The sequence below is a fragment of the Salminus brasiliensis genome, chromosome 16, assembly GCF_030463535.1.
Source record: "Salminus brasiliensis chromosome 16, fSalBra1.hap2, whole genome shotgun sequence".
Lineage (NCBI taxonomy): Eukaryota > Metazoa > Chordata > Actinopteri > Characiformes > Bryconidae > Salminus > Salminus brasiliensis.
Genome location: NC_132893.1, coordinates 30,086,115 through 30,112,694, shown reverse-complemented (window position 1 = coordinate 30,112,694; position 26,580 = coordinate 30,086,115). Strand labels below are relative to the sequence as shown.

The 26,580-nt window shown below is 42.7% G+C and overlaps 1 protein-coding gene across 4 annotated transcripts in view; it reads left to right on the top strand.

The window, feature by feature from the left end:
* Window positions 1-26,580, top strand: part of erbin (erbb2 interacting protein) — a 111,350-nt gene that overhangs the window by 59,294 nt on the left and 25,476 nt on the right. For all 4 annotated transcript variants that reach the window (XM_072658854.1, XM_072658857.1, XM_072658853.1 and 1 more), the window contains 10 exons: window positions 2,163-2,241; window positions 3,620-3,709; window positions 6,127-6,183; window positions 11,746-11,809; window positions 12,744-12,818; window positions 14,493-14,637; window positions 16,586-16,658; window positions 19,395-19,524; window positions 21,051-21,166; window positions 24,014-24,083. In XM_072658854.1, the coding sequence (XP_072514955.1) occupies window positions 2,163-2,241; window positions 3,620-3,709; window positions 6,127-6,183; window positions 11,746-11,809; window positions 12,744-12,818; window positions 14,493-14,637; window positions 16,586-16,658; window positions 19,395-19,524; window positions 21,051-21,166; window positions 24,014-24,083 (899 nt within the window). The remainder of the gene's footprint in view (window positions 1-2,162; window positions 2,242-3,619; window positions 3,710-6,126; window positions 6,184-11,745; window positions 11,810-12,743; window positions 12,819-14,492; window positions 14,638-16,585; window positions 16,659-19,394; window positions 19,525-21,050; window positions 21,167-24,013; window positions 24,084-26,580) is intronic.

Below are 26,580 nucleotides of genomic sequence, written 5' to 3'. Positions count from 1 at the left end.
TTTTCTGTCTCTCGTCTTGTCTTTTTTCTGTCTCTCTCTCTGTCTCTCTCTTGTCTTGTCTTTTCTGTCTCTTGTCTTGTCTTTTCTGTCTCTTGTCTTGTCTTTTCTGTCTCTCTCTCTTGTCTTGTCTTTTCTGTCTCTCGTCTTGTCTTGTCTTTTCTGTGTCGCTCTCTCTGTCTTGTCTTTTCTGTCTCTCGTCTTGTCTTTTTTCTGTCTCTCTCTCTGTCTCTCTCTTGTCTTGTCTTTTCTCTCTCTTGTCTTGTCTTTTCTGTCTCTTGTCTTGTCTTTTCTGTCTCTCGTCTTGTCTTTTTTCTGTCTCTCTCTCTTGTCTTGTCTTTTCTGTCTCTCGTCTTGTCTTGTCTTTTCTGTGTCGCTCTCTCTGTCTTGTCTTTTCTGTCTCTCGTCTTGTCTTTTTTCTGTCTCTCTCTCTGTCTCTCTCTTGTCTTGTCTTTTCTGTCTCTTGTCTTGTCTTTTCTGTCTCTCTCTCTTGTCTTGTCTTTTCTGTCTCTCGTCTTGTCTTGTCTTTTCTGTCTCTCTCTCTTGTCTTGTCTTGTCTTTTCTGTCTCTCGTCTTGTCTTTTTTCCGTCTCTCTCTCTTGTCTTGTCTTGTCTTTTCTGTCTCTCTCTCTCTCTTGTCTTGTCTGTCTCTCTCTCTCTCTCTCTCTCTCTCTCTCTCTCTCTCTGTCTTGTCTTTTCTGTCTCTTGTAAATTTTCTCTCTCTGTCTCTCTTGCGCTCTTTGTCTTGCTCTCTCTCGCACTCTATAGGTCTCTGTGTCTGTCTCTTGCTCACTCGCTCACTCTCTCATCCGTCACTGAGTGCCCCTTTTTAAGTGGCAGGAAGTCAAAACAGAAAGAGCTGTAAAGTAAACTGGTCTGAAGCTCCTCAGGGTCAGGATGTGCTCTCTGACGACGGCTCGCAGCTGCTCAGTCAGCACTGATGCGTGTGTGTGTGTCTAAGTCTGCTCGCATTTGGGTATCACATACTTACCTGTGGTTACTTGTTGCATGCGATTTTGTTTTTTTTTTTGTGTGTGTGTGTGTGTGTGTCTAAAGGATGTTACCATGGCATTAATTTTAGAGTGAAAGAGCTGCGGTTGCTGAAAGAGGAAATGTGCAGTGTTCACTCGCGCACCTTCATCACAGACTAGCTGAAGAGCACTTTAGCTTTCTGTGTACTGCTGGAGAACACAAGACTGACTGCACCCCCTTCTTATTCCACATCCCTGCTGCTTAGAGGAGCACCAGTTGCTAAAGCAGGTGTTCAGATCAACAGACTTGCACAGTGCATGTATAAGCATTGTCCAATGCTAAGCTAAGCAGCCACACATGAGCCTAAGGTCACCATGCCCGATGCCAAATGTGGGCTAGAGGGGAATGAAGCCCCTCAGCATTAGACAGGGAACTAAGTGAGGCTCTCTGGACTAATGGAGCTCCATCCAGTACCTTTGAGATGAGTTATTTTTGTCAGAACTTCACCCAACCCAATCACCCAACATCAGTATGTGACCTCACTAATGCTCTTGTGGTTGAATGCAATCAGATCTGTCTGTCAGAGTTGAGGGGGTGGGGAGAACACATCGTTATTAATACTGGAGTTGTGAAAAGAATTGATTCTGCTTTTGTGGAGTAACTGTGGAGTAATTTAGCAGCAGAACATTGCTATAAAGATTTGATTGCATTCAGCAACAAAACCATTAGAGAGAGGTCAGGATGTTGGATGATCACCTCCCCAACTCATCCCAAAAGTATTGGATGGAGAACCACCCATCAGTCCAGTCCAGTCAAGTCAAGTCAGAACACAGTTCTTCCACTGCTCCACAGCTCAATGCTGGGGGGCTTTATACCCCTCTAGCCCACACCTGGCATTAGGCTGCATGGTGCCAATAGGTTTATGTTTACCTGCTTCAGAGAGTCCTACTCTATAGGGAGTACTTTTCTACAGGATTAGACAAGCTGTCTGTCTGTGTGTGTCTGTCTGTGTGTGTGTGCGTGCACATTTGCACATCTGTGTCAGCAATGAGTGCAACTTCAATTAGGCTGATTTTATTCATTAGAAGGTATCCACAAACATTTGGACATATAGTGCAAAGCCATCTACACTCAAAGAAGACCCCTGCTGTGACTGACGTGACTCAAGTGTGTTGTCTTTCTGACTCTTTCCAGGCATTCAGGAGTTTCCAGAGAACATTAAGAACTGCAAAGTCCTGGCCATCGTTGAGGCGAGTGTGAACCCCATTTCCAAGTAAGTGTCTTTCTCCTTCTTCGCAGCACAAGAGCTTTAGAGCACTGTAATGCTCAGTATTAAGTTCCAGATTATGCCTATGCCTATAAATCTAGATTGAACAAATAGCTTTTGAAAGCACAGAAAACAGCATTTTACCATTTAAAGTCGAATGCAGTCCAACACTAATGCTGAATTTACTCCGGCACGTCAACACTGCAGCATATCCTAGTCGTTTCAATGTGAAGTGTTGGTTTCCATCAGATGCAGATGCCATGTGGTGCATGAAGCATGATGGGTCTGGCATGTCGTGGCCAGGGAATGTGGTGTGTGTGTTGGAGGAGGCATGTCAGTCCTCACCAGGGTTGCAAAGGGGTGGAAAATTTCCAGTAAATTACCAGTATCTTTCCATTGGAACTTTAGCTCAGGGACTTTGGAAATAGTCCAAAATGTAAACTTTCCAAATGTTGGGAATGTATTGGAATTAATAGGAAATATTGGATACTTTAAAGGAACTATAATATCCAACATCATTGATGTTCTGGTTTTTTTTTTTTTTTTTTTTTGCTTTTTGTCAACAGCAGACATGCAGTCGTAACAATACAAATAATAGTTAGGACAGTTAATTGCAAGCAGAACTTTATTAAATGTTTAATTCTTGAACGATCAAAACTTTTATAAAACAAAACAATCAAAAGAACACAACTGTGAATGTCAGGTTTTAAGAAATTATCTGGACATATGCTGGACATGTGATGGAGGAATGAAGAGTGCATGCAGGGGGTGTGGTCTTCTCAATAGCCCTTCAGTGTGTAACGTGCCATGTGCTTGGGATTGAGGAGCAGCTTTGCTATTCAACAGTTTTGGCATCAGATCTAATTATTTTAGCCATGATTATGCTTCAGTATATTTTTTTACCAACTATATGTAGGTTTCTCACCTTTAGCTGCGAATATTCTCATTTTAGTCCCATTCATTCCCCTTATTTCCCATAATTACTTTTTAATTCCCATTAATTCACATGGTAAATTTCCCAACTTTGAAATTTACTGGGATTTTGCTGCTCTAGTCTTCATAGGGTCACCTGGAGCTCCCAACTTCTTTTTATTATAAATTGTAGTTTTAATTGTTTCTTATCCACACACTCCATCACCAGTAGAGACTCTTTGGAGATGGAAAGAAAGACATATTGTCGTCAGAAGCCCGGATTCCCTGTGTTAGTGTTGTGCGATGAGTGCCATGTGAATAGCCCAGAACAATCAGTACTTAAAACATGCTGCTTTGGAGGCTTTAGTGAAGTGGCTGCTTTCATTTGTCTGAATCACAAAACTGTAAGCATGCCTGATGATGATGATGATGATATGCTGTGGTTTTTTTTGTTTATTTTTCTCTCTTTCAGACTCCCAGAAGGTTTCACACAGCTCCTCAGTTTGACCCAGCTCTACCTGAATGACGCCTTCCTCGAGTTCCTGCCAGCCAGCTTTGGCAGGTCAGGCATTATACATTATACATCACATATAAGTAGATAGGCACACTATGTGCCCAAATGATTGTCGACACTCCTTCTAGTGATTGCATTCACTACTACTTTAATAAAGTTGCACCTGCTGCTGACACAGATGTGCAAATGCACTCACAGAGCTTGTTTAATCCCTGTAGAAAAGTATGGCTAATACAGTAGGTTTCACTGGAGCAGATAAACATGAACCTAATGACACCTTGCCTAATGCCAGATGTGGGCTAGAGGGGTATAAAGCCCTCTGGTGTGAATCAAATTCTTACAGCCATGCTCCAAAGTCTAGTAGAAAGCCTTCCCTGGTCAGTAAAGACAGTTACTCCAACAAAAGCAGGTGTCTTGGTGTCCCAATACTTTTTTTTTTTTTTTTTTTTTGCCGTATAGTGTACATAGTATAGGATATACACAGAAGACTACCTTGTCCGGGTGCAACCAAAAACAGCTCACGCTGCAAGACCTCTGAAGGTGTTCTGTGGTATCTGGCACCAGGATGTTAGCATTAGATCCTGTAAGGTGGATCTGCTGAGAATCTCTGAACCAGCGCATTCCACAGGAAATCCGGCCATTAAGTTGTGTAAAGAGAACCCAGCACTCCTCAGACCAGTCCTTCCATTGCTTCAAGGCCCAGTCCAGATGCTTGGGTTCCCATTGTAGACCCTTTTGATGGTGGACAGGGGTTAGCATGGACACTCTGAAGGGTGGAATGCATTATGTGTTGTGACACATTCTTCCTGTAACCATCATTAAACATTTCTAAGCCTTGTGCCACAATAGACCCTCTGTTGATTTTGGGTGCAAAGTGCCCGGTCACCAGTTCATGGTTTGTTCCTTCTTAATCCACTTCTGAAAGTTGTCCACTGCAGCTGACTGGGAGCACCCAACATGCCTTGCTGTTACCCAGTCGTCTGGCCCTAACAGTTTAGCCCTGGTCAGTGTTGCTCAAGTTATGACACCTGACCGAATTTCCTGCTCAGTTACTGTCAGACAACAGATATCCCAGACCTTTACATCCACTACCAAAACCGAACCCCAATCCCTGCCCTGAACCTTCTAAATCCTATCCTGGAATTTCAGTTTGAGGGCCTTTTTTGGCCCAGCAGGTTCTCAGGTTCTCAATTTTAACTGCAAACACAGGCCGGCTGCTTCCACACTTGCTCACGATTTCCATTTTCAGAGACCGTTAAGTTGCTCATAGCAGCCGCATTTGAAGCCTACTGAGTCGGTTGTTGGTGCAGATATTCCTCACACAACATCAGTCTTCTTTCTCCAGAGTTTCTCTCTCCGCCACCAGCCTGTTGAGAAGCTGAATTCCACAAGCTGTTAAGCTAAGACCTGCTGGTGCATCTTGAGTGTTTTTAATGATATAAGCGCACATTCCTGAGCACTTATCATATCTGCAGCAGCAGGAAGTTCTCAGTTCTGCAGAAGCTCAGGCCATTTGGTGACAGGTCAAACATCGGTTGACTTATTGCATATAAACACACTAACATACACGGATGTACGTATAGGCACGACCACAGTTGGGCCCCTGAGCAAGGCTCCTAACCCTTTCTGCCGGGGTTAGTTTTGACATGATTTTTAATTCTTAGTTTGTTGACTAAAATCTATATTAGTTGTATTTATATTTTAAGATTTTAATTATTTTAGTTGACAACGAAAAAACATTGTAGTCGATATATCTTGTAGTATTACTAATTTTAGTCCTGCATTTGTATGGTTTAGTATTTGAATAGTTTACTTTATTTCTTGCTAGCTTTCCTAAACAGTAGCTTCAGAATTGTTACATTTATAAACGAGTGAACATCCAAACTTCTGATGGGCTCTGAACGGCTCAGCGTGTCTTTGGCCCAGGGGTCACGGGTTCGAATCCCGCGCCATGCCATTTTGCCATCAGTGGCCCAGAGAGTATAGCTGATCAGGACGTTTGTGAGCGAGAGACGGGGCAAAACAGGAACATCCAGGATGCAGAGTGGTACAGCTGGTTTGAAAAGTTAATATGTGCTGATCACTGGACTGATAGATAAACGCATTCGAAATGATGATCATCATCAGTTTGATGGTCTTTCTTATTAAGTTAGTTTGTATTTAAGTGCCAGTAATAGTTCTGTTTTTCACATATTACTTTTTATTTATTTACTACTTTTCTTTAGTCTCGTTTGTGTCGTGAAAAATGGGTCAACAATGAATATTTGATCATTTTTCATCAGAGTTTTCGTTAACAAAATTAAAACTGGTCCAGATGTGCTGTAGCATGGCTGACCCTGCACTTTGACCCTGGCTTTCTAAGCTGAGAAATGCGAAGTGAAAAGTATTTTTTGCACTGTACAGATATATAAATAAAATGACAAGATCGGTGCTTAATTTTGTCCTCTTTCTGCTTCTGTTCACAGGCTCACCAAACTGCAAATCCTGGAGCTCCGGGAGAACCAGTTAAAGATGCTGCCAAAGTGAGTCCAGTACTGAAGCTAATGTGATATAATGAAAATAATTAGGAGGAAGAGACGCTCTTATTGCCTCTAATTGAGATGTGGTGAGAGAGCCTCATAGAGAAATCGCAGTGACAGGAACTTGGAGCCCACTGCGCTCTTTTTCCTCCCTCTTTTGAACCATGTAACTCTCTAAAGGAACAGTCCAGCGTTTGGCTCAAAAATATTACTTATTTGGGGTCATGTTTCTAGAGTAATAACCACAAATACCGCCTCCTGTAATAATCCAAGACCAGTACTGCTTCCAGTTGTAGGTGCAAAGTGGTCTTATGCAACCACAAGCATGAAAACAGGTCAGCGGTAGGAAAAATGTTCCTTTAACCTCTCCTCTCTTCCTCCCTCTCCTCCAGCATCCGCTCTCTCCTCCCCCCCCATTCTTCTCTTTCTCTACAGAATGACATTGCATTCTCAGGCCGTACTCAAGGTGTACACATTTACTTGCTGGGATGGGTTTTATAATCCTGTTACTGCTTCCTCATGTAAAAGCGGCTGTGTGTGTGTGTGTGTGTGTGAGTGAGTGAGTGAACGTGCAAGGTGTTGGGAGCTCCAGGTGGCTCAAAGCTGCGGGACCCTGCTTTGGTTTGTGGTTCTGAGAGAGCTGTTTTCCACAGTCTACATCCTTAACTGATACAGCGTCTGTTTTGTTTAGTTTTCCCCCCTTATTATTATTATTAATAATATCAATAAAAAGATTTGTTCTACCACCTTAAAGTCAGGACAGAGAAAGGTCTAAATTATGGGTGGATAAATCCGGTCCTGGAGGTTCAGTTCCCATTGCTGACTCCATGTCTAGATTCTAGAGACCGACCCCTGGTCTTCAGTTTGGCTGTCTCTACCGTCCAGAGAAGGCTTTCTACTAGATTTTGGAGCATTGCAGTGAGGATTTGATTGCGTTCGGCGACAAGAGGTCAAGATGTTGGATAATGATCACTTAAACTCATCCCCAACTTCCCAACTTATACCAAAAGTATTGGATGGAGCACCAACCATCATTTCCGAGAGCACAGTTCCACTGCTCCACAGCTCAGTGCTGGGGTGGGGGCTGTATAACCCTCTACCCTGCGCCTAGCATTAGACATTGTGGTGCCAGTAGGTTCATGTTAATCTGCTCCAGAGAGTCCTATTCTATTGGCAGTACTTCTTTACAGCGACTAGACAATCTGTGTGTGCTCATTTGCAGCCTCTCAGCGAATTAGCCCTGATCAGTCTCAGATGTTCACTCTAATCATCGCAACGTTGTAAAGTCTTCACTGTGGCTCTTACTCAGCCTCCTGGGTTCTCCGACGTGGCTCGTCTCGTGAGGTCCCGTGTGAGGTCTACTGGTCATGCTGCATGCTTTAAGGGTTGCTCAGCAGTGCCTGCAGTGCCTGAGTCATTGGGCGGCAGGGCCAGCTAACTGGGACTCAGTAAACCCGCATTTACCCAGTGTGTGCCGCTGACACATGAATGAATCTCACATGGCTCCAAAGGTCACGTCAAGAATGTGACCGAGCTTGCTACCACCAAGAAACAGAGGTGTGTGTGTGTGTGTGTGTGTGTGTGTATGTGCAGGCATGCATGACTGCAAGCGTGAATCCGGTTATGCTGTATTTTGTAACTGATACAGAAGTCTCTGTGGATGTAGTGACTCATCATAAAGCAGGGGCTGACAGGTGCAGGCGTCGGTCAGGTGACCTGCGAGGATGTTAAATTAAAAGGAAAATCCACTTGTTTTTTAAATTGCCTGCATCATTCAGACATTCAGGTGTGAACAAACTCATACATTCAGAGTGGTTTATTGTATTATTGTGCCGTGCCCACTCAGAAGGGTTCACAGTGGTGGCGTCCAAAGCAGTTTATGCCTTGAAAAGCTACGTCACTGAAAGAGTTATGAATCTGCTGCCTGGTGCCCAAACTGTGTTTACTTTTCATTTGAAGAGTTTATTGTCATGTAAACAGCAGAAACAAACACTTACACTGTACAGTGAAATTCTTACTTTGCAGTTCCTCCATTTACTCACAACCTCGTAAATATCACTACAGTACACTAAAGTTAAGTAAAAGAAAAACAGCAAGTATAGAAAGCTATAGGAAAGTAATATTTATTTTACACGTACAGTTAAATTAAATAATTAATAGCGTTGGTTGCCGGAGGAACACACAAAGACGTCTGCCACGGTGGGCATATATATTCATATACATTCTAGGTAGCCACGGCTCCCCAACTCCGATACAGCAGCTAACAGACGCCTGTGTTGACCTACATTACATTAGGAGTGATGTCGGGGGGGTGGGGTGGGGGGGGGGGGGTGGAGTGCCAGCAACCCTCCCCGTAGAGAGCAAGGCCAGTTGTGCTCTTTCTGACTGCAACTGCTGATGGCAAACAGCATGACAGAGATATGATGATATCAAATCAGATATGATGTCAGGAGCATAGAAACCTTGCTCTCTCTATTATGAAGTGACACATGTGGGTGTTTCCGATAGCTCACATCAGCGGTCTAATGCACTACCACTATGGCCAAAGGGTCTTGGATTAATTCTTTGCTGATGTTTTGCCATCAGTGCCCGGAGTCTGAGAGAGCACAATTTTTCTCCCGCCTCATCACTCTTAAAGCAATGCTGGCAGGCACAGGTACATGTTAGCTGTTGTGGCGGAGCTGTGAACCTGGTGCTTTCCTTAGAGTGTGTTGTCGAAAAGAGGCGTTAGCTGGCTTTGCATGTATCAGAGGACACCGGTGTTAAATCCGTAAGCTCCTAATGTTGGGAGTACTGCTAGTGCAAGGGGAAGTTACGAACGGGTGGGTTGATCGGCAGTATAATAATAGAAATTAAAGAAATTAATTTCAACTAATGAATTATATAAATTATAAATAAAATGAGCATAAATAATGCATACAAATAAGCTTATTTTAACCAGCTGTGTTAGGTTTTGTATCTCTTAACAATCACTGATAGCTGTACTGATCTACACTGCCTGAACAGTGTTAAGGTCGAGTGGTTCTTCATATTTATTTAGTTGGAAACTTAAACATTGGCATTTTTACATTTGAGCCCCAGCGTTCCTTACCAGAGTGAAAGTCTGCCTGCTATTGTTTTTAACTGGAGTTCAAGGCTTGCTTATGTGTTTAATTAGTTGGTGATGTTCTGATTGGTGTAGCCTGTAATTCAGTGCAGTCTTCTCTATTTGTTTACTCTTATTAGCGATGACCGCAGATTAGACTGATTGTACGAAGGCAACGTTTAAATAAAGGCAAAGCAATGAGGGGAAATTCTCTCGTGACACATGAATGCAAACTAAAAAACACAGATTTGCATAAAATCAGCAGTTATTTTAATCTTTTGCTATATTTTGCTTTTGCTATTTGCTATAATTTGCTATTTTTTGTTATCGGCCCCCTCCAAAACTGCTGACTGCATGAATCGTCTTTGATTGTGATGATTGAGAACTGTTGTCTGAATTAGACAGTACTGTTCTCATAAAGACAATACGCAATAATTACACACTTTAGCCACTTTAGAAGTGCCCCATTAAAATGGAGTGTAGTGGAGGTTTCTGTAATGAGCAGCTCATGGACACTGATTTGATAGAACCTCCAGCAAAACAGCTCCTTCTTATTCCAGGGACTTCTAGTGCGAATCTCACCTTGGAGAAAATGCATTTTCTGGGCTGCATTGCGCTGTGTTCTCACACCACTGCTGTGTTCCACTGCAGGAGACTGCCTCAGGATTATCTGGTCGATATTGAAGCTCAGTGTTTCCATCTGTTCTGTGAGACAAATGAAGAGCAGATAGACCTCAGCTGCTGGTGTAGTAAATGTCCTTATTCAATGTCTTAACATCCTTTATGTCCCCCTAGAGTCCACTTTCCCTGCATACGTGTTTGATTTGTGGGTTTGATGAGTGAGGAGAGAATGGATTGCTATTGTAGCTATAAGGATTGTAAATGGGCGATATGGCACAAATGAAATCTCATTGTTGACGTTCTGAGATTAGATAACTGCACCAAATCCAGTTAAACAAAATTGTCAACAAAATCAGTGGTTAAATGCTGCTGATATTCCTGATATGCTCTGAAAATAATTCCATAACATCATTTATCACAATAATGATAATACACGTACCAAGAACTTCATTAGAAACACTATACTAATACTAGACCTATACTAATGATTTGACATCAGCAGCAATTAGACTTTGCTTTCTCAGGGGTGGGTTGATTGCACGTCCTCCCGACATCATTCCTAATGTAATGGTCAGCACAGACGTCCGCCTCCCTTTGCTCTCCGAACAGCCTCAATTCTTCATGGCATGTATTCCACAAGATGTTGGAACCATTCCTTTGAGATTCTGGTCCAAATTGACTTGATTACATCACTCCCAGGAGGATTTCTCAGGACCCTCTGATGCATGCTACCACATTTCAATGGTGGAATCCAATTTCTATTGGATTGAGAACTGGTCACTGGAAAGGCCACTTAACAACCCTAAACTCTCTAAATGTTTATGGACATGTTCATGAAACCAGTTTAAGATGGCTGTTGCTTTGTGCCATACTGCATTAACAGCATCATCTTCATGCTGGAAGTAGCCGCGGCTAGGTTGTGATCATGAAGGGATGCCTGTGGTCAGCAACAGTACACTAATGGACTACGGAGCTCAAGCCAGAAGTGACTGGCATTAACGTGTGCCAAAAAATTACTCCATACACCATTACCCCGCCTCCACCAGCCTGGACGTTTGACACTAGCCAGGTTGAGTCCTTGGATTCATGCTGCTGATGCCAAATTCTGACCCGGCTGTCTGAGAGCCTCAGCAGAAATCAAGCTTCATCAAACCAGGCCAAGTTTCTCCAGTCTTGAGCTGCCCAGTTTTGGTGAGATTTTATCGGCTGCAGCCTCAGCTTTCTGTTCTTGGCTGACAGAAGCGGACGTGACGTGGTCGTCTGCTGCTGTTGTGCCTCATTGGCCTTCAGGGTGGGCGATGTGTTGTGTTGTACGCTCCAACCAGTCTGGTCATTCTCTGTTGACCTAAACAAGGTGTTTCTGTCTGCAGAACTGCTGCTCGCTTGTGTGTCTAATAAACATCTTGTGAGTGTAGATCACTGTACTCCACTCCTAGTTCTGTATAGTACAGTATTTGGTGCAGTATGGCGCCCCCATTTTTATTAAGCTTCTTTAAAAGCCCTGATACAGGATGTTTTCCATCATGGAGAAGAGCCACTAAAGACCTAGCAAGGAGCTGTTTAAGCATCAGCATACATCTTTGAGCGGTCATGCTTCTATATGTAGCCATTGCCTTCAGTAAAGTGTGGAGTGTGGAATAGCTGGGGTTGATTAGTCCTCAGGGTTACATGCCTTGGTGTCATTAACACACACACAAGCAAGAGGGGGCTGATTTGAGTGATTAATGGATTATTTTCTCTAGAATGTCACAAGTCTGAATAAAGGGACTTGGCTCAGTGTTTCAGCTGTTTCATAAACACTGGGATTGATATGAGGAACCTAATGCTGAACTTTGTGTGTGTGTGTGTTGTTTTCTCAGAAGCATGCATAAGCTGACGCAGCTGGAACGTCTGGACCTGGGGAGTAACGAGTTCACTGAAGTGGTCAGTGTCCCTCACCTCATCCATCTATCACTTATCTATCACACACACACACACACACACACACACACTTTCACACAGACTCACTGATAGTCAGACCTGATTATTGTGAAGTGTGTGAGTTAATGTGATGAGGACTGTAACACGTGTTTTAATTGACTGACAGTGAGAGTCGTTTGATCGCCTTTCTCTCCGCCTCTTTCCTCTTCATTTCTTTCCCTCTCTTCCCCACTCTCTATTCCCTATTATTCTCATTCTCCCTCTTTTTTCCCTTCTGTTCATTAATTTTCCTCATTTCTTTCCCTCTTTCCTTCTTTTTCCATATTTTCTTCCCTCTCTCCCTTCTTTCCATCCTATCTTCTTGTCCACCGTCTTTTCCTCCTTTCTTTTTCCTGCTCTTCCCGTTTCCTCCCATCTTCTCCCTCTTTCTTTTCCTTTCTTTTCTTTTCTTTCTCTATTTTCTTCTTTCACCCTTTTTCTCCTCTTTTCCGTTTTCTTCTCTTCACCCTCTTTTCCTCATTTTAATCTCTTCTTCCATATTCCCTTCTTTCCCTCCTTTCTTTCTTCTATCTTTTCTGTTCTTTTCCTTGTTTCCTTCTTCCCTCTCCCTCTTTTTTCCTTTCTTGCCCCCTCACCTCCTAGCGTCTCCCTTTTTCTCTTTCCCTCATTTCTTTTCCATTTTTTCCTCTCTCTATTTCTCTCTTTCCTGCTCATGTCCTTTCGTTCCCTCTTTCTTTTCCCATTTCTCCTTTTTCTCCTTCTTCTTTCCCACCTCCCTCGTTTCTTTCTTTCTTGTCTGTTCTTCCTCAACTCTTTTCTTATGTCTTCATTCCACCACTCCTTTCTTTCCTTCCTTTTTTCTCTCTTTTTCCTTCTGTTGTCTTTTATTTATCTATCCCTCTTTCACCTGTTATGTCTGTTTTCTTTTTCTTTCTAGCCTGAGGTTTTGGAGCAGCTTACAGGAATAAAAGAGCTGTGGATGGATGGAAACAAGCTCACAATTTTACCGGGGGTAAGAGATCCTTTCACTTTCATCTCCTCCCCTCATCTCTGCTGCATCGCCCCACCCCTCCATTCTTCTCCAGGTGTAGCCGTTATTGTACCTGTAGGGCCGACCGCAGCGTCTTTGTCATTTTGCCACATGAGTCAGGGTGGAACACTGGGTTATTAGAGACTAAACGCACCCAAACCTCAAATAAGATCAGTTCATTCAAAGGCACTTAGTGATCAAATGGTAGATTAAAATGCCAGTGGTGAGCAGGGGGAGGGGAAGTCTGCATCCAACCATCCTATTTGAGCGAGCTTTCTCCCTAAATTGCCAGCTTGTTTTAAATGGGTCGTAATTAAGGCATTAGCTCGCTGCTGCTAGCGCTTAGCCAAACTGACAGTAATTACAGTCTGGCCGGTCGGATTAGGATTAGCACGTTGTGGAATGTCCTCGAGAGGAGGGGGGTTAAAAAATAACAATAATTGCAACCGGTTGCTTCAAACTGACCCTCTCCAAATCGGAAGGTACATTATATCACCTTCGCCCCTCAGACCCCACTGCCCACCCTGCCTGAGAAAGGCTAGCAGAGAATGAGCACAAAATGTCTGCGCCCTCTGCACCGCGACACCGCGGCCCCTGTACTCCTGCTTTTGTGGAATTCAATTTCCCCCTCGTTATTAGCGCTTTTGATTAAGCTTCTTAACGGAGCACCCAGGAGAGCAGCTCACACAGGCCGAGATTAATCAGAGGAAAGGATGGTGTGTCACCCAGAGACACACACACTCACACACACACACTCTCTCACACGAGTGATGATTACGACTCTGGAAGATGGGGGGTGTAATTGGTCAGGACCCCTGTGTCTGCTGTGGGAGCATCAGAGTCGTGCTTCATTTGAAATACAAGCTGGAGATCTTCGTGATGTCTTCTACAGTAGACTGCAAACTGCGTCTGAAGATGGTGGCTCAGCCTCATTAAATTAATTTTATTTTATTTTATTTTAAAAGTAAGAAAGTAAAAAGACCCCCTCTTTCTGGACTTCATAACATTTTCTACTTTTATAAGAACATAATTAAAATACAAGCTTATTGTCTATATTCTAGTACTGGGTAAAGCCAGGCGCACACTGCATGTCGTAGCCGACCAAATATTAGGATCGAGCCGAATTTTTGCCCGATGCTTGACATCAGGTAACCCCACCTGCTCGTCAGATGATGCTTCTAAGTGCATCTGCCTCTGAATTTGGCAGTCTGTTGTCCCGCCTCCTCAGCTGAAATGATTATTCTAATTGGTGCTGACCTTTGACAGTTCGTCCCGCCTCTTCAGCTCGAAAGGAGATTCTTTTAGGTGTTCTCTGTTGTCCCACCCCCTGCTTTATTTATTTTTACCTCTAAATTTGATTTTGTTGCCCACCCCATTCCTGAATCCTGGTGATACAACACATTGCTGGCCAAGAGTACAAGAGAGCTGAATTGGACTTCGGTGGTTATGATTACATCCCCTTTCCCATCCCTCATTGCAATTCCAGCCAATGGAAGGACAGTTTTTTGTACCATAGCTTGGTGCCTCCTAATTTACAGCAAGAATTGAAATGATCAGAGTACAGTAAGAGAGCTTCTTCATCTGTCAGGCCTGTAATGTGAGCATAGCCTCTGTGTTGGTCATGCACTGTGAGTGGTTTGTGTTCTTGTTTTGCAGATGATCGGGATGCTAAAACAGCTGACCTATCTGGACGTGTCTAAGAACAACATGGAGCTGGTGGATGAGCAGATTAGTGGCTGTGAGAACCTGCAGGACCTGCTTCTGTCCAACAATGCCCTCGCCCAGCTACCCACCTCTATAGGTACAGCACGCAAGCCCCAAATATGCACCACACATCCACATTCTAAACATTCACATTTAGACACACCAAAAAGTACAAATTACTGTTGTACTGTTGGATTTCTTATGTTACATCTAACCTTAAATTGACTTAACTGAGCATGTAGAAATTTGCAGTACTGTGCAAAAATCCATTTTATAGATTGAACCATTTAATCAAAACACATAAATAACAGAAGTGTTTCTTAAAGTCTGTCCTTTCACACTAGAACGTCAAAACTGCCCCAAAAATGTTCATTCGAGCATGCCAGCTCACCAGGGGACCTCAATGTTTGATTTCAAGTTTCACAAGAAGCAAGCATAGCGGCAATTTACCTCCTGGTATACATAAAGTAACAGTTGGTATAGCCCTACCATTTTCTTTACAGGACACAAAAATAGAAGAATCACAAAATGCACTTTTTACCTTTTTATCTATATTTAATTTTCCAGAAATAAAACAGAAAAATGAGCTGATCAACATTACACGGATCTGTACACAGTGGCCTGTTTACCCTGATCGTATTTCAAATGTCACAGTGGTGCAGAGCTCAATGCAAATGCTGTTGCTGTGGCTGTTTAGAATGAATTATTCCTTATTCAGCCGCCCGAACAGCTCCCTTATCTTCAAATCTTCTGTTACACTGTTATAAATAATCACCCCCCCCACCCCCCACCCCCCTAACACACACACACACACACACACACACACACACACACACACACACACACACACACACACACAAAATTTGGAATAACAAAAAAGAGGCCTCTTCCAAGCCAGCGCTCCACTGATGGTGTGTGTGTTTGTATTGTGATGGTCTTTTCTCTGTTGGTCAGCACTGAAAAGCAGTGCGAGCAGTAATAGGAACACATCATTACCAACTGAATGAATCAGCCATGTGCTCATTAATGAGGGAGCGTGCTGAAGTGGACTCCCATTTTCAGCTCCCCAGCGTAATCCCAACCATGGCCCCAGGTCCGCTTTTTAAAAGTGTTTTTTTACAACAGTATCAGACCCCCTCGGCCCCGGCGCTCAGATGAATGAACTGAACTCTTCTCACATACTGAGGGAAAACGAGAGGAAAATGCTGTTAATGTAGGATCACAGATGCGTCTGGCCTTGGCCAATCACGCACCTTAGAAGTTGCACGTCCAAGAGCCTTAAGCAGCCGCTCACACACATCAGCTTCTGCAGATGAATCCCACAACCCGATTCATTAATGGATGGTGATATTGTGCTGTTTCTGCTGTATTAAATGAATTGGAGAAGCCTGTTGAGAGAACCTGTGCGAAGAAATGATCAATATTCACATCGATGGCAGATCCTCACTGACAAATAAACTCCATCTCTCTCTGTCTCTCACGCTCTTGCTCTCTCCCTCTGCCTGTAACTCTTCTTTCTCTCCCTCTCCCCGTTCCTCTTTCTGGCTGTCTCTCGCCTTCTGTCAATTTTTCTACTACTACTCTGACTCAGTTTGTCTCGCTCTCTCTTTGTATCCCTCTAGTTTTCTTCATTTTTTCTTGCTCTCTCACTCGTTTTGTCTTTTTTTTCCTCTTCTTTCATTCTGTTTCCCATTCTCTCTCTCTTATTGTCTCATTTGCTGTCTCACAATTTAATTAGATGCAATTAAAATGTTGTTTCTCTCTCCCTCTCTCATTTCTTGCATTCGCTTTGCTCGCTCTCTTGCTCCCTCCCTCACTTACTCACTTGCTAACTCTCTCACTCTCTCTCACACTCTCATTTCTAATTTTTTTGGGGTTGACTGTTTTTCTTTTATCAAAGTACTCATAACATCTTTAGCCTTGAGGAAAGGTGGTGTGTTAATGAAAGCTTTGCAGCTGTTAAAGACAGGCATGTTAAATATTAATGTGTGTGTGTGATGATAATGATGATGATGATGATAAATAAAAATAATCTCTCTCTGCAGGCTCTCTGAAGAAGCTGACTGCTCTGAAGGTGGATGAGAATCAGCTGGTGTGTCTGCCAGACTCTATAGGCGGGTAAGTGAACTACTATCTGAGGAGTTGGTGTAGAGTATGTCAAGTCCTGCTCAGTCCCCAGACCTCTGCTCGGTTCAACACTTGGCCTGCTTCGTTTCAGCCCCACACAGCTGTGTGTACAAAGCCCAAAATTACACTGCTGTTTACTTGACAGTACAAATTACCCTGCTCCTAATTCCTAAATTGCACTGTTTTTTAGTCCCTAAATTACTGCTCACTCCCAAATTACTAGACAATTAGGTTTCTCACGTCTTTACAGATTTCTCCATCGTGCAGCTCTGTTCATCATTCTGAATACAGTCATACCATGAATTATTTAAAGCCTATAAAGCCGTAGAGTACGGTCATTACATTAGAATCATTTTACACATGAAATACGGCCTGTATTACAGTGGGGTAACGCAGCTTACATCTTAGTAACAGTAATAATGTTCATCATCATCATCATCATCATCATCGCCTTTTGTAACTCTGCTCTATTAGTGCACGGCTCTAAACCTCGGCCTTTCAGTGTGACTGGGGCAGGTTAGGCTGTTGTATTGCAGCAGTGTGTCAGAGGGGTGAGGTGGGCCATAAGCCTCAGCCGGACGGACAGACGGAAGAAACAGCAGGCAATACAACAAGCCTGTGAAAGTGCTTGTCCATATGGGCTCACAGAGAAGGATTACCAGAGAGTGTTTGTGAGTGAGAGAGCGCGAGAGTTGGAGAGAATCGAAGTATTCCACCTCAAAAATTAGTTCCAAAATAGCTGGGTCCCCCCCTTACTCTTACTCTAACTGTTTCCAAACATGCCAATTAGCCCTTATGCTAGGTTGGCTTTTCCTTCTCTGGGATTAAGAAAATCTGTTTGGCCGGATTACGAGTACACGACTGCTAGGATTCCGCATAAATCCGGGCCCAGGATTGTTAAGCATACTGATTAATACGTGTTTAATCTTCTATTTTATTTGTTTGCGTCGCCGTGTCCTCTGCACTGGACTGACATCTGACGCTTTGATGGCTCAGCTTCGTTTGGCCGTGTCAAATCACCAAGAATAAACTCCAATCCTCTTTAGACTGGTTTGTAATGATGTGGGTTAGTAGTCACATGTATGTGCGCTGTACTAATACTGGGTAGAGCCTCCCTTTGCACTCAAAACAGCCTCAGTTCTTCATGGAATGGATTCCAGGAGACGTTAGATGGTTCCTTTGAGATTCTGGTCCCTGTTGACATGATCGCCTCAGAAGTTATTTGTGAAAGTTATTAGTTATTCTCTCACGAAACCACATTCCCAAGATGTTCTATTGGACTCAGAGCTAGTGCTGATTCAGATGGTCGTTGGAAAATGGTAAACTGGCCTCCCACCCTGCTTTATTTTGGACCAAATAATTGACACTTGGTTCATGTGAATCGAAATCTAAAGAAAGCTTCATCTGAAACATGTGGTTTGGTGAAGACACAGTGAATTTACATTGGGTGCTTTATTAGGCTCCTTATATTCCTAATAATAGCCTTAAAAGAGCCAGAATGCCTCAACTGTGCACATAAATCGGGGTGTTATTGTATTTTTAGCCTTTTTCCCAGGGTGAAATTACTATAAAGAGGATACTCTACTATTCCAGGCCTTCCAAACCCACATCCCTTGACCCTCTGCTTCCATCTCCCAACAGTAACAGCCCGCTGTTGATCTTTTCTTGTGGTGTTATACAATTAAATAGGCCAGGAAAAGACTTTCCTGAAGAAGGATGGCCTCCAGCGCAGCACAGTTTAAGCAAATGACTGACAATTTGTGTGTTTTCATGCTAACGATGACAGATTTTGGCCTCTCGGTGGAGATGGATGGCAGAAGCCGCCTTGCCAGATGTTTTATGGTGTATCTCGGAGTGCTGCCGTGTTTAATTACAGATTATTCATACGTTATGTTCGCAGCTCTTTTATAGTCGTGCTGTGATGTTGAATTCCAGTCAAAAAGGGCTACTGGCTGAATTCCAGACACTCTTTGTCTCTCGTGGTCTCTGTCTGTCGCTCTGTCTCATGTGTTTTTGTGGCTCGTATTTAGAGTTGGAAAAACACCCTGCGCGTATTCAGACTATGCGCTCGCATATTTTGCAGCCAAGCTCGATGCGGATAATGGGAACCAGATTGAGGAAAAATCTGTTGCTCCGAGCTGCCCGTGTCGAGAGGCCTTTTGCTCACTTATCCAAGTAGTGTGTCTGTAAACGGGCCAGTGCTGGTAATGCGGTTCGTACAGTGAGATGTGCTGGGGGGGCTTTTGTGTGCTGTACTGAGGGTCTTGTGGTTGTTGGTTTTTCTCTGCGTGTGAGGTCATGTAGGTTTGAAGCTCAGAGGAGGAACAGAATACACTTTTCTCTCATCCTTCTCTCTCACCTTTTTCTTTCCTCTCTTGGCCCCCTCGGCTCTTTCTATGCAGCCCCTCTCATTTTCTCTCTGTCACTTTCCCCACACCTCTCTCTCTTCCTATGTTTCTCTCTCTCTCACTGACTCTCTCTCCCAATCTTTCTCACCCCATCTCTCTTTCTCTCTGTTTCTGTCTCTCCCATATCTCTCTCTCTCTCTCTCTCTCTCTCTCTTTTCTCTCTCTCCCCCCCCCCCATCGTTCTGCCTCCCATCTCTCTCTGTATTAAATGAATTAGAGATGCCTGTTGAGTAAACCTGGGTGAAGCAATGATCAATATCTGTATCAGTGCCAGCTCCTCACTGGAGAATTTACTGTCTCCCTCCCTCTCTCTGTATAGGCTGTCTGCTCTGGACGAGCTCGACTGCAGCTTCAACGAAATCGAGTCTCTGCCCGCTGCCATCGGTCAGTGCGTGAACTTGCGCACTTTTGCAGCTGACCACAACTTCCTCACCCAGCTGCCTCCGGAGGTTGGTACTGTAGCAACGCAGCAGCAGCTTATATCCTATCCCAGCTTATATCGTAGGTCCAGCCCATGTTTTCTCTAACCCTTCAAAACTTTCGAATTGATCCGTCCATAAGGATAAAAAATATTTTTTAATTGTATTTGTTGTATTTGTTGTAATTTCAGTGGCCAGTAGTAATATTATGTAGATTATGTTAAATGTTAATCCATATTAAAGGAGCACAAATTAAAAGTTTTATTACGATCTTATTTTTGTTCAGTAAAGCCTAAATTTGACATTTCTAGATGATTTAGTCCCTGGGCGTCAAGCTTTACTCATAATAAGCATAATTAGTGCGTAATTACAGGTCTGTTATTCAGCATTAATTATCATGTTATTAGGGTGTGATTGACTTAGATTCATGTCAGTTCTAGTCTGGTTTATTGCCTTTTTTGCTCTAGAGTTTAATATTCCATACTAATAGTTTCTACTCATCACTAATTAGAGACTACTAAAGTATTTAATAAGACCATTTGCATCACAAATCCAGTATCTGGTTATGGTATTTTGGTTGAAAATCGCTTCACACAAGAGTTAAGTTTCAGTGTTTGCTTGGTAAAAATGGTTAATAATAATGTCTGCCCTTGAACATAGAAAACAAGGCCTTAACAAATCCCTAATTTGTATCTCTTAACCCTTAAAACCCTTTAAATGTGTATTATATTTAATGAAGACTTGTGTGACCACTGTGAGAATGAACTTATTCATCCAGAAATCATTATAAAATTATATGAAAATATAAATTATATATATATGTATATATAAAAAGCAGAAAGTAAATTGTAAATAAATAAGAATCAAATCAGATTCTATGTTCTGTATATTTTAGTTTATTAATAAAAACTGCAATAAAGGCTGTGAGAAATAAATTCTGGATTTTATCTGATACATTTATAAAATAATAATAATTAATAAAATAAGTCATATGCAAAGTCCATATTAATTTATTTAAAATGTCATGGTCAAGCACTCCAGTTTAAGAGATTTTTTTTTGTCTGGCAGCTTGTTGCTGGTTCTGGCTTTAAAGGAGTAAATTGTTACCATACAAATAAGATCACTGTACACACACTATCAGAACTGTGCCTTTCTTTCTTTTTTTTTCTTTTTTATTAGGCTAAATTTGTACATGAGGGGTTAATAAAAGAGCCAGGTGCATGCTGGGACCTGTCATATGAAGTGCAGTTAGGATGTTAAGGTTTTAATAGCAGTCACTGTAGAACAGATCAGCTATAATAGAGCTGCTGCTGCCGTGTGTTTGCCATATGTGGCGTATCTGCTGCTGTTAGCACATGCCTCAGTGATGCGCTGTCGTCTCTGACTCCTGCTGATGCCTCTTCTGTCCCCCTTCCTGACCATGTGTGTTTGAAGTGATATCACTCACATCGATCCCGTTTTCTGATCTAAGATGTCTGATTGACACTTCGGGGGGTTAACATGGTTGCAGTGCCTTTGCCTCTGGTACAGTGTGTGTATGTGTGTGTGTTGGACAGATGGGCTGCTGGAAGAATGCCACTGTGCTGTTCCTGCACTCCAACAAGCTGGAGTTTCTGCCGGAGGAGATGGGGGACATGCAGAAACTCAAGGTCGTCAATCTCAGCGACAACAAGTGAGTCTTCTCAAACACACACACGCCACACACACTCACCCACACACACACAGCCCTTCAAAGCAATCGCTTGTGTCTCCTGAGAAACTGTCCTTGATGCTTTAAAGATGCTTTAGCAAGTCCTTTATATAACATCCTAAATGTCATAACACAACTCACTGTGAGAACACAGCTCGCTGAACTTGATTGGATATTGGAATTTGCTCCGTTTCTATTGGCCCATACGTCTTGCGCTGTATGTACAAGTTAGCAGTACTGTAAAAACCTTTGCCTCCTTCCTGGTTACTTTTGTTTTAGCATATTTGTCACAGCTAAATATTTAAGGCCATCCAACTCATTTAAATATATTGTCAATGTCATTCAAAATCCTTGTATCTCAAAGTGTCTGACAGTGTCTCAGATTTATTGTATAAAGATTTTATTTATTTAATTTTTTTTCCTTTGATTGGGATTTGGCTCTCTTGACAGTTTATATTCATAAAAGTAAATTACCTGTATCTGTCTGTAGTGTGAACAAATATATGTGTGTGTATATATATGTGTGTGTGTGTGTGTGTGTAATATACATATATAATATACATACAATAAATAAATCATGAATAAATAAGGAAATAAAATTAGATTCTCTAACATTTTAAATTGGTTCTATATTTTATTTGAGTTTGTTTAATAATAAAAAAACAGCTATGAGAAATTCTGGATTTATTAATCAGTTATATAAAAATGCAAATTGTCAACTTTTTTTATTTATTTAATTTTTTTTAATTTTTTAGATGTCACACACCAGTTTAAGAGAATTAGATCGTTCCTGACAGTGTTTTGCTGGTTCTAGCTTTAAAGGGTTAAATTGTTACCATACAAATTATATAAAAGATCACTGTACACCAGTTAAATTTTACATGTTCACACCACCCTGAAGCAATCAGATCTGTGTCACATTAAGGCCAAAAAAAAAACATTTTAAAAGTTTAAAATAAATCAGTTTTAAAAAATGTAATTGGGAATGTGGTTCAGTTTCACCAGCCACACCCAGGCATGATTACAGCCAGACCTGTTGAATCTGAATATCACTTAAATAGAAGCTGTCTGGCAGGGGGAAGCAGAGATCGTAAGTTAGGTCGTAAGTGTTGTCTGTTTCTCAAATGCAAATAAGCAGCAGGATAAGCTCAACAGACACACTTCTGTGTTTAGGGTGGTAGTAACTTCAGGCTCCTGCAGATGGTGCTGCACATGGATAATCAGTCTATAAATACTTGTGGGTGTGTGATGGGATTCATAGATTGAGTGCAGTGAGGGTCTCGAAGCATATGTTAAATTGTATAATTAGTAATTGTAATTGTATTTGGGCATGGCCAAAGACCGCAGTGTGAAGCAAGTAGCTGAATCTGCAGGTGGGTGGAAGCGTACGGTCATATAGGTCTACCAGCAGTGGCAGAAATCCCAGTCTAAGAAATTCTCTTCAGAATTATCGGCAAAAGACGAAACTGATTGACTGGTGTTTCCCGGCGTCAGCGCAGATCCTTTAACACAAATTTCTGAAAGAACACTCTGCAAGGAAACTACAGAGCATCAACATATGGAGCAGAGTGGCGTGCAAGAGGCCTTTGCTCACTTCTGCACAAGAATGACGAATGAGAATTTTCTGTAGGCTGGGATTTCTGCCACTGCTGGTAGACCCGTATGACCGTACGCTTCCATAGACCTGCAGATTCAGCTGCTTCCTTCACACTATGGCTTTTGGCACATCCAAATGCATTAACCTCCAACGTGCCAATCATTTTCCACACATCCAACGAGATCCTCACTGCACTGTACCACCTCTTCTCAATCTATGAATCCAGTCACACACCCCGTAGGTATTTATAGCCCAATAATCCCGAGCCTGACGTTACTCCTGCCGTAAACACGCAAGGTGACTAATTTTTGTGTGGGTAGCTTTAAACATTAAAAGTAAAACAGTCTACTTAGAAATTAGGATCGTACCTTAGCACGTAACCTTTAAACAGGTTAATAATATGACCAGTGAGTGATCCTGTGCCGTTGTCAGAGCTATATTGGTGGGCTTTCTGCTGAAATCAATGGAGTCTTAATATAGACTCCATGATGCATCTGTACACTCTTGGGAGTGGGGGCTAAGATTTGTTGTGGCTTCACATATAATGCATGCTAGCATCCATATAATGCTGTTTTTCAAGCCTTGTTAAACCTGATCCTCTGAGGTATGGGTTTTGAATTGAAGCGTATCCCATGGCTGAGCTATATTTGGCCCACCTTCAGGCATTTCATTGAAACGCTGGCTGTTTCTTCTGTTGGACAATAGCAGATACTGAACAGCTGTTCTTCATTTGCTTCGTTCCAGATCGCTAAAACTCACGGATCTGTGCATGCATTTGGTTGACTGTAGAGCCGAATGCATTTCTCCAACCCTGATGCGTTTTTAGATGTGTGTTTTGTAGAGCCGGCTTCCTTGTGTCCGCCGATAACGAAATTAAACCTAATGAAAGTCCACTCGGCGGTTTTACAGGAGCACTTTCCAATGCAGTGTTTTTTAAGTTAGTAAAGCTGAGCAGACCTTGTGATTCAGGGGAGAAATTGGGACGTTATTCATAGTAACAGTGGGCTGCCAGCCGCGTTTGATTTGGCCATGACTCAGCAGACAATGCAATTTAGTGGCAAAGCCAGATTCCAGCTGAGAGGAAAAGACCTTACCTGAGCTCTCCGCTCATTTTTCATTCCAACAGAGAGGGGGAGAGAGAGAACGAGAGTCACAGTTGTATTAAATTACTTTGCTTGTGTTATTGAAGCGTTTCCGTTGTTCTTAATGCCTCTCGTTTTTCTTTTGGTAAGGCTGAAGAACCTTCCCTACAGTTTCACCAAGCTGAATCAGATGACTGCTATGTGGCTGTCTGAAAATCAGGTAAGCAGTACCTTAAATCTTAGAAGTTAACAGTGTCTTATCAGCCATATCATTAGCACCACTGACAGGTAAAGTGAAAAGCATCGACTGTCTTCATCTACAGCGGCATCTGGCAAGGGGTGGGATCTACATATTGGGCAGCAAGTGAACAGTCAGTTCTTGAAGGTGGTGAAGATGTTAAAGGCAGGACAAATGGGCAAGTGTGTGTTGTGATGGCTGGACAACTGGATCAGAACATCTGCAAAAAACAGGCACTGATGTGGGGGTGATCCTGATATGCAGTGGTCAGTACCTACCTACAAAAAGTGGCGGAAAGGATAACTGGTGAAAAATATGACCAAGGACACCAGAGGCATCAGAGGTCTTGCAGAGTCCATGCCTCGATTGGTCAGATCTAGTGTGGTGGCACGAGGGGGACCTACTCTGTATTAGGCAGCCGGTACTAATGTTAGGACTGATGTGTGTGTTTAAGTAAAATAATGTAATTAACACAAATCAATTACACAGATAAATAAAGTACAACCTCTCCATAAAACAACCCCCATAGGCCTCCCCTCTGTACTTCACTCACAGGGGTTTAGAGAAGGCCAGAATCTGCAGATTTAAGATTTGAGTCTCGAGACCAAAACAGTCAGTCAGAGAAGTATGCAAGTGCTTGGCCATTTATGTTGCTGATACAGATGTGCAAATGCACACATACACACACAGCTTGTCTAGTCCCTGTAGAGACTAGACAAGTACTGCCAATAGAATAGGACTGTCTGGAGCAGATAAACATGAAGATGTTGGCACCATGCTGCCTAATGCCAGGCGTGGGCTAGAGCGGTATAAAGCCCCCAGCATTGAGCTGTGGAGCAGTGGAAGAACTGTGTTCTCTGGAATGATGGTTGGTGCTCCATCCAGTACTCTTGGAATGAGTGAGAATGAGGTGAGGTGGTGATCATCCAACATCCTGACCTTACTAACGCTCTTGTCGCTAATTGCAATCATATCCTCAGAGCAGTGCTCTCCAAAATCTAGTAGAAATCCTTCTTTAGAGAGTAGAGACAGTTACTTTTAGAGACCGTAGAGACAGGTTGTCTTTGTGTTTAGAAAAACTAAATGTAAAACTAAACTTGTGTCTAAACCACGTGTTTCTGCATTTCTGAAATGCAGCCTAAAAGAGTAAGGGTTAAAATAAGGTACCCGCAAATTGCTGAGTGGTGCTGAGAGACACTGAACAGTGATGGAAGTTGTAGTCAGGGTCAAATGTCAGCACGTTCAATAAAAACATTGGTGTCGAGTTTTTGCACGCCATCACGTCCGGTGCGCAGTAGCCCCAAGGGTTAAACGACTCGCAACAGTCGCACCGTAATCTCTCATCACAGTGATGCGTGTTGTAACACCTTGCAGTTTGCGTTAGCCTAAACTGTCAGCCTCGCACGCAGTCATCTGTCAGCTGTAGAGAAAGTAATAGAAAGGGCAGGCAGCGTGTGGGCGGTAATCGAGAGCTGGGCTGCCATTTATCTTCAGAGTAGTTTTGTGAAAGTCGCTTTCGTCCTTTTAAAACGGCTCCTTTCGCGTCTCGCCTCCGTTACGTCATCTTTACCCTGTGCTGTCATTTACACCAGTGCTGGGCAAGAGCCAAGTCCTCTCACTCTACGTTTTCCCTCATCATTCGGTATTGGTGATTATTTGAGATGAACTCATCTGTGTGTATATGTGTTGTAAAGCACACTAATGTGTCCAAATGTTTGTGGACAACCCTTTCTAGAGTATGCATTCAGCTACTTCATGTTGCACAGATGTGCAAATATATATACACACACACACACAGTGACAGCTTGTCTAATCCATGTAGAGATGTATTGCCAATAGAATAGGACTCTCTGGAGCAGATTAAAAATTAACCTTACACATGCCCAATGCCAGGCGTGAGACAGAGAGGTATAAAGCCCCTGAGCATTGAGCTGTGGAGCAGTGAAGTGTGTTTTTAATGGAATGATGGATGGTGCTCCATCCAATACTTTTACTCTGATGAGGTGGGGTGGTGATCATCCAGCGTTCTAACATCACTAGCGCTTCTGTAGCCGAATGCAATTAAATCCTTTTTCACAGTAATGCTCCAAAATCTAATAGAAAGCCCTTTTCTCTGGACAGTAGAGACAGATTCTCCAACAAAAGCAGGAGACTACTACTACCTTTTCTTTAATGAGCAGGTGTCCCAATACTTTTGTCAATCATGTGGTGTAGCTTGAGATTGGTTTCTGTTTTACATTTCCTGGGCACCCCCTCAGTGCTGATTGTGTGTGTGTGTGTGTGTGTGTGTGTGTGTGTGTGTGTGTGTGTGTGTGTGGTAATTGAATGTTTGAGTAATCACTGCAAGTGACCATACAGCCTCTGACTAATGATTAGAGGATATAACGATTCCCCTTTACTCCCACACACACACACACACACACACACACACACACACACTTTTACTTCACCGTCAGCCAGACTCTCTGTCTCTCTTGCA